This window comes from Octopus bimaculoides, chromosome 15 (genome assembly GCF_001194135.2).
Source record: "Octopus bimaculoides isolate UCB-OBI-ISO-001 chromosome 15, ASM119413v2, whole genome shotgun sequence".
In the NCBI taxonomy this organism is placed as follows: domain Eukaryota; kingdom Metazoa; phylum Mollusca; class Cephalopoda; order Octopoda; family Octopodidae; genus Octopus; species Octopus bimaculoides.
The window spans coordinates 4,704,621-4,713,425 of record NC_068995.1 but is presented as its reverse complement, the minus strand read 5'-3'; the positions used below and the strand labels follow the sequence as shown (position 1 = coordinate 4,713,425).

At 37.7% G+C, this 8,805-nt stretch overlaps 1 protein-coding gene across 1 annotated transcript in view; it reads left to right on the top strand.

The window, feature by feature from the left end:
• Positions 1-8,805, top strand: part of LOC106876905 (protein O-linked-mannose beta-1,2-N-acetylglucosaminyltransferase 1) — a 68,239-nt gene that overhangs the window by 51,701 nt on the left and 7,733 nt on the right. The window contains exons 21-22 of the mRNA XM_052973440.1: positions 1,402-1,528; positions 7,378-7,510. Of these exons, the coding sequence (XP_052829400.1) occupies positions 1,402-1,528; positions 7,378-7,510 (260 nt within the window). The remainder of the gene's footprint in view (positions 1-1,401; positions 1,529-7,377; positions 7,511-8,805) is intronic.

Sequence of the window (8,805 nt, the reverse complement as noted above, 5' to 3'; positions counted from 1 at the left end):
GAAAGCGGAAGTTAAACGATGATGATGATGATATATATACACATACATCATCATCATCATCATCATCATCATCGTTTAACGTCCGCTTTCCATGCTAGCATGGGTTGGACGATTTGACTGAGGACTGGTGAAACCGGATGGCAACACCAGGCTCCAATCTAATTTGGCAGAGTTTCTACAGCTGGATGCCCTTCCTAATGCCAAAGTGTGTATACACACACACACATATATATATATATATATATAGATACACACACACATATATATTTATATAAGTATACACATATAAATATATACATATGTATACAGATATTACATATGTATATATACACATATATATATATGTGTACCCACACACACACAAACACACACATGTACATACCCTCTTTGTGTGTGTCTCTCTCTCTCTCTCTGCCTCTACATCCACATCCGCTCTGTTTCACTCTTTCAAAACAAACCTCTCACCTGTGTGGAAGAAAGAGGAGATCTTTCACATTTCCTTTCAGACATTTTCACGCTAAATACTTAATCATCACAGGTGTCTCTCTTCTGACATCACGTATTCGCTTTGATCAATAATTGCTGTAACTATTAACTGGATTTAAAGCCCTCCACCCTTCACTTTGTAGTTTCTCTGTGGAATGTCCGTGAGTGTGTCACCTTTCTGGCAATAATAATAATAATAATAATAATAATAATAATAATATCTCTATCTTGATGTGTTGGTTTCTCTTATGTTTTTTTTTAATGTTAATATTTATTATCAGTTGTTTAAGGATGTTGAATGAAACACCCATGTTTCCAAAGGTGAATTATTCAAACCCCAAAGAATTCCTCTCAACACATGGCTATGATGGTCCCCAACTACTTCTGCTCGTGATCAGAGATGCACATATCGTCAGCCACCAAGGGACATGCTCAGCTGGATAAGGTCAAACAACTGACAAACAAATCTGTGGTATTGAGCAGAATATTTGCTGTAGCCCATCTTTTTATACCAAGACAAAACAATGTACATGATAACACTTCCAATCGATTAAGATCAGAAGCCATGTCTGGTACTACATCAGGGCATTTATTATTATTATTATTATTATTATTATTATAGGACTTCCTGCATCATGAGGGCCACATCTCTATCATGCTCCCCGCCACATTTTTTCTAATCTTTGTATGCTATGCATATGTTCCTTCTTTTTCAGTGAACACCATGTATACTTTCGTTCTTTCTTTCCTTTTTCTTTTTATCCTTTCATTATATGTAACCCCTCCCCCCCACACACACTTTATGTCCGTCTTTGCATTGTCCCCTCATCCTTCACCCTTGTGGCAAATAAATTAATTCATTATTACCATTATTATTATCATTATCATTATTATTATTATTATTTTTCTTTTCAGGATCATATCATCTTTATTGAAGAGGAATTGCTGTTGTCTCCAGACTTCCTATTCTTTATGGCTCAGTCAATGCCAATATTGGAACAAGATTCTTCGTTGTTAGCCATTTCTGCTTGGAACTATAATGGTCAGTTTTATTTCTACTTCTGATCATCTCTTTGCCACCCATCATCCTTCTTTATCTCCTTCCCCTCCGTCCCTGTCCCCTCCTACTACTGTTTCTTCTTCTTCTTCCAATTCTTCTTCTTCTTCTTCTTCCAATTCTTCTTCTTCCAATTCTTCTTCTTCTTCCATTATTTGTTGATCAATTATTCACGTAGTTGCATGCTGTTTATGGTTGAGTGAGCTGTGCATGTGTGTGTGTGTATGTGCATGTGTGTGTGAATGTGTGTGTGTGTATGTGCATGTGTGTGTGAATGTGTGTGTGTGTGCATGTATGTGTGAGTGTATGCAGAATTGGTTTAGTTGCAACATGCATAATTGATGTATTGGTTTCTCTTATGTTTTTTTTAATGTTAATATTTATTATCAGTTTTGTTGTTTTAACATCAGATCAGCTAATATTTAAGCCATAATGTATCTTGGACTCTATTCTCCAATGTGTTTTAAGGACACTTTGGGTACAAGAACCCTAGATACATTGTTACCATTTGTATAATAAGGGCACTTTTGGTACTAGAGTCCTAGATTCATTGTGACCATTCTATAAATATCTAAGCCATAATGTATCTTGGACTCTATTCTCCTATGTGCTCTATAGCCAACCTTGTAAACCTTGAACAAATGGAATGCTTGAGTGAGATGTGGTCCTTAGCTATCATCTATGACAGGATAGAAAGTGGACATAAAATGGTGATGATGATGATGATGATGATGATGATGAAATATATGTGTGTCTGTGTGTGGTGAGAGGTTTGCTTTCCAACCACATAGTTCTGGGTTCAGCCCCACTGTGTGGCACTTTGGGCAAAGTTGACCAAAGCCTTGTGAGTGGATTTGGATGATGGAAACTGAAAGAAGCCTGTTGAATATATATATATATATATATATATATATATATATATATATATATATATATATATATATATATATATATATATATATATATATGAGAAGAAAAAGAAAATGGGGATTGGGAAGTTGATAATTATTTATTGTTAACTTCAAATTAATCATCATCCCTTACAGCTGTTTCAATTAATACTCAGTAAATATTAGATTTATATTTATATGGCTTGGGCATAATATCTTCAGAAGGAAAAAATATACCCTTGACTGTTTTATATGTGTTTATAGATTCATTATAGCAGACTGAATGATGATTAATTTGCTGTTAATAATAAATAATTATTAACTCCCTAATCTCCATTTTCTTTTTATATGAATATAAACTATATGTTTTTATATAAGGAAATTAATTCCCCCAAACTACTAGGTATTGAACCAGTAGTTCCTTTGATGAAACTATCCCTTCCTGAGGTTAACACAACCTCTGATCGAATTATATATATATATCATCATCATTATCATCATCGTTTAACGTCCGCTTTCCATGCTGGCATGGGTTGGACGGTTCAACTGGGGTCTGGGAAGCCAGGAGGCTGCACCAGGCTCCAGTCTGATCTGGCAGTGTTCTACAGCCGGATGCTCTTCCTGAAGCCAACCACTCCGTGAGTGTAGTGGGTGCTTTTTATGTGCCACTGGCACTAGGGGCCAGAGGAGGCTGGCAATGGCCACGATCGGTTGGTACTTTTTTTGTGCCACCAGCATAGAAGCCAGTCAAGGCGATGTTGGTATCAACCATATTTGGTAGGTGCTTTTTTTGTGCCACTGGCACAGGTATCACGTATATATATATGTATATGTGTGTGTGTGTGTGTCTTTGTGCCTGTGTTTGTCCCCCACCGCCACAGTAGCAACCATGTTTCAGTATGTATGGCTTGGAATACATGGCTAGAAAACCTGCCAGGAGCGCTGCTTCCTGGGATTGAACCTTTGTCCATGTGCTACTGAAGTGAGCAGCATAACCATACACCTGTGTCAGCATCCGATATACACCTGCTTCCCCAACATAATTATGAAAATGTCTGTGCCATTAAGAGATAATTGCCTGGAGATAATTATTCTAAATCCAGACGAAAATGTAACTTTTCAATTTCTACTTATCTACAATTTCTTTCTTTCTTTCTTTCTTTCTTCCTTTCTTTCTTCCTTTCTTTCTTCCTTTCTTCCTTTCTTCCTTTCTCTCCTTCTTTCTTCCTTTCTTTCTTTCTTTTTTTCTTCCTTCCTTCCTTCCTTCCTTCCTTCCTTCCTTCCTTCCTTCCTTCCTTCCTCTCTCTCCTCTCTTCTCCTCTCTTTTCTCTTCCCCTTTCTGATTAATGTCCAATGGCAGTGGTGTCCATCTCTCTCTACACACAATATCCTCTTTGGCCATGGACCACTGCGTACATAATGGCCATTACTTAACTGTCTAGTGGTTCTTAAACCGTGTTCTTTTAAACATTGAGCAAGCAAGCACCGACGATGCCAGTACTGTTGTTGTTGTTGTTGTTTTTGATGAAATACTCTATACAGTACTTGGTTATTTGATGCCTGGTCCTTGTCAGCTAATCTTGACATTAAACGATGCACTCAAGCCTTCTGAACTACAAACACAAAATGCCTTCGTCCTCCACTCATTTCGTAAAATTACCTTACTGTATTTTGATTCCGAGTTATATCACTAACGTTTCTAATGATGCTGGCAAGAAGGCTTTTAGTTTTGTTTGTATGTTTGTTTATTTAGATAATGCCTTGATAGTACTGCTATTGGTGGTGGGGCAGGTGGCACCAGTGGTTTGTTAAGACAAGATGGGTGTAGTTTCAGATTCCCCCCCCCCATACATAACAATACCCGATAATTCATTCATGTTTTTATTTTACATATATATATATATATATATATATATATATATATATAAGGTGGTGCTCCAGCATGGCCGCAGTCACATGACTGAATCAAGTAAAAGAAAAAGAAAAAAGAATAAAAGAAGATATATATCATCAACATCATCATCTTCATTTAATGTCCGCTTTCCATGCTAGCATGGGTTGGACGATTTGATTGACGACTGGTGAACCAGATGGCTACACCAGGCTCCAATCTGATTTGGCAGATTGGAGCCTGGTGTAACACACACACACACATACACACACACACACACACACACACACACACACATATATATAGGCACATACATACATATGTATATACGAGGGCTTGCTGAAAAGTTATTTATTGATAGGGTGGGCAAGACTAGTTAGATGTAAACCAGAAGTCTCTTCACTTATGTCAATAACCAAGGTGTTTCACTACATACCTCATAATACCTGACTGTAATATATGAAATGACAAGGTGTCTGTCAGTAAATGGAATTATCATGGTAAATGCAGGAATTCAAGATTTTTATTCACTTAATTAATTAACTGCCAAATTTTTTTTATTCATATTTTTTGGGCTTTGCCAGGTGTCTGAGGAGTTAAAATAATATATAGTATTTAAATTTTCTTCATATGTGAATTATTTTGGAAATTATAGTAAATTTTTTGAAAAGTTAGTCTCCAACTAATCCATGACATTATTTCATTAGCATAAAAATTTTGATAATAGCTTTGATTTTCTTCCATAGTTAAGGTTTTGTTAAGCAAAACATTGAGACTTGTTTCATTATTTTAAAGATTTTGGTTTTGTTCTGTAGTTTAGATTGCTTAAAGCATAACATACCGAACACACACCAAAACAGAATAATATATTGAGTTTCAATTGATTTTAAAGAATGCTGATATTTTATGTTGAATTTCTGAAGGAAATATGTAAAAATATCAACACACCCATGTAATTATTATTTGAAGAATTTGTCCAGAAGCCATAAAGCTGGGAGTCCAAAACCATCAAATAACTGAACATGAAATATTGTTATACATAAATAAACATCGAAGAGGGAGCGCACACACACACACACACACACACACACACACACACACACACACACACACACACACACACACACACACACACACACACACACACACACACACACACACACACACACACACACACACACACACATACACGCACACACACACATATGTGTGCACACACACACTGACCATGCTATAGAAAAAAGACATACAAACACAGATATACATACATGGAAAAAAAATACACACACACACATACTAGAACTTATGTAGCATAAAAATGCATGCACACACACACGCACACACAATGCTGCACAAAAGCATACACACACACACGTACACAGATGTATATTCATATACAATCTCACAGACATATAGATACACAAACACTGACCCTGCAACACAAAACCACACATAGACATGTACACACATATATGTACACATACACATGTATACTCATCTGTACACATACACATCTATACACACACACACACACACACACACATTGATCATGTGGCACAGAAACACATACAGTATAATCACTCTAAGCAAAATTACATATACAACACACACACACACACACACCCTATAAATTGTAAATACTGATGGAAAACACATAAAAGTCAATTTGCAAGAGAACTAAAACTAATAAGAAGATGGTATCACCAATCAGGTGACATTGATCAATGGAAAAGCTGTGAAGAATCACCTGATTGGTTGGTCAAATGAGTGTGATCAAACAATTGATTAGCTAATTAGTTAATTACTCAACTGATAATGATAATCAAAATAAATAAACTGGAACTCTTATGTGTGTGTTTGTGTGTGTGTGTGTGTATTATATTTGGCTAAATGACCCTCCCAAAGTGTAACAATGTATGTGGTTGAATGCATAAATATATGCATGCTCATATATACATATGTATGGATATATGTGTGTGTGTGTATCAAGGGTGTGAGGGGTTTCGTTCACTGGTGATCTAAACGAATAGGTACGCTGAGTAAGTGGGCAAGTGTCTTCTACTATAGCCTTGGGCCGACCAAAGCCTTGTGAGTGGATTTGGTTGATGGAAATTGAAAGAAGCCCATCGTATATATGTATTATATATATATATCATCATCATCGTTTAACGTCCGCTTTCCATGCTAGCATGGGTTGGACGATTTGACTGAGGACTGGTGCAACCAGATGGCTACACCAGGCTCCAATCTAATTTGGCAGAGTTTCTACAGCTGGATGCCCTTCCTAACGCCAACCACTCAGAGAGTGTAGTGGGTGCTTTTACGTGTCACCTGCACGAAAACGGCCACGCTCGAAATGGTGTCTTTTATGTACCACCCACACAAGAGCCAGTCCAGGGGCACTGGCAACGATCTCGCTCGAAAACCCTACAAGGCCAGTCAGGCGGTACTGGCAACGGTCACGCTCAGGATGGTACATCTGATATATATATATATATATATATATATGTATGTGTATATATGTGTATACATATATATATATATATATGTGTGTGTCTGTGTTTGTTCCCCCACCATCGCTTGACAACCGATGCTGGTGTGTTTAACGTCCCCGTAACTTAGCGGTTCGGCAAAAGAGACCGATAGAATAAACACTAGGCTTACAAAGAATGAGTCCTGGGGTCGATTTGCTCGACTAAAGACGGTGCTCCAGCATGGCCGCAATCAAATGACTGAAACAAGTAAAAGAGTAAAAGAGTATATCGAAGTTTGATAAGCTGAAGAAAGTTATTTTATAGTTTGTGATTAGCGTCTGGGGTTGCTGTGTATGTAAATAAAAATCTAAATTTAGCAAAGAGAGTATCTTTGGTCTGATGAGTCAGAGGAACTGCACCAAGCTCTACTGACCGCTTTGGGCATGGTTTCTGTAGCTGGGTGCCCTTCCTAATGCCATCCACTTTACAGAGTGTACTGGGCACCTTACAATTGTGCACTGGTACTATTTGAACTATAAGCGAGTGTCTATAGTGCTGTTGTTGTTCTTGTTGTTGTAGGATATGAGACTACCTCAGAGAACAGTTCCCTGCTGTACCGAGTGGAAGATTTTCCAAGTCTGGGGTTTATGTTGAAGAAGGAAGTTTACAAGAAGTATATGCAAGGAAAACTGGACGCTTGCTGCAATAAACGGTAAGTTCTATGGTTGTTGTTGTTGATGTTGGTACTGTTGGTTCCACTTTAAGTTTAGTTGTGGTTTCTGAAGTCTATTGGTGCCATAAAAGTTGTTGTTGTTGCTTCATTTTCACCTGGAATTGTTAAATCTCCAACGTAACACCACTGACAACTCATCTCTCTCTGCCCTACCACACTTGTCTCTCCCTCTTGGTCTATGGCTGTCTGCCTATATCTTTCTGTCCATCTGTTTGTCTGCCTGTCTCTCTTGGATTATAGCTGTCTGTCTGTCTGTCTCTCCCTCTTGGTCTATGGTCTATGGCTGTCTGCTTATATCTGTCTGTCTCTATCTGTCTATTTGTCTGCCTGCCTGCCTATCTCTCTCAGACTATGACTGTCTGCCTCTGTCTGTCTGTCTGTCTGTCTGTCTCTGTCTGCCTGTCTGTCTGTCTGTCTGTCTGTCTGTCTGTCTGTCTGTCTGTCTGTCTCCCTTTCTTGGTCTATGGCTGACCACCTGTCACTTTCTGTCCTTCTCTCTCTCTTCGTCTCTGGTCTTTGGCTCTCTGCTTATCTGTCTTTGTCTTTCTTGGTCATTTATGACTGACTGCCTATCTCTCTCTATTTCTCTCTCTCCCTCTCTCTCTCTCTCTCTCTCTCTCTTTCTGTATGTTTGTCTGCCTATCCATCCCCTTCTCTCTCTGCCAGCCTATCCATCAATTTGTCCATCTCTATATTCTTCTTCTTCTTCTTCTTCTTCTTCTTCTTCTTCTTCTTCTTCTTCTTCTTCTTCTTCTTCTTCTTCCCTCCTTCCCTGGCATGCAACCCAGTGGCTAGATGGTTAGAGTCAGCTTCCCATCGATACAGTCATGTGTTCAATTCTGGTATCAGGCAGCACATTGGATCCTTGAGCCTCAAATATGTGCATACACATTCGTAATAACACTAGCACATAACTGTGCGCGCACACACACACACACACACACATGTATTTCTTTTTAACTAGAGGGCATTTCATTTAGATGATTCTATGTCATTCCTGCTAACTTAGTCTTAAAAAAGTTTTTTTTATCCAAACTTAAAAATGATATTTGTTGAAATATAATAAAGTAAAAAATTAAAAAAAAAAATATATATGTGCTCCAGCACGACCGCAGCCACTTGGCTGAAACCCATAAATAAATAAATAAATAAATATAAAAATGCATCTTTTGAAAATCAACATTTCCACTTTTATTATTATTATCGTCATCATCATCATCATTATTATTATTAATGATTTTAGTTTTGGTTTTGTTTTAGCTTTCCCCCCCCCC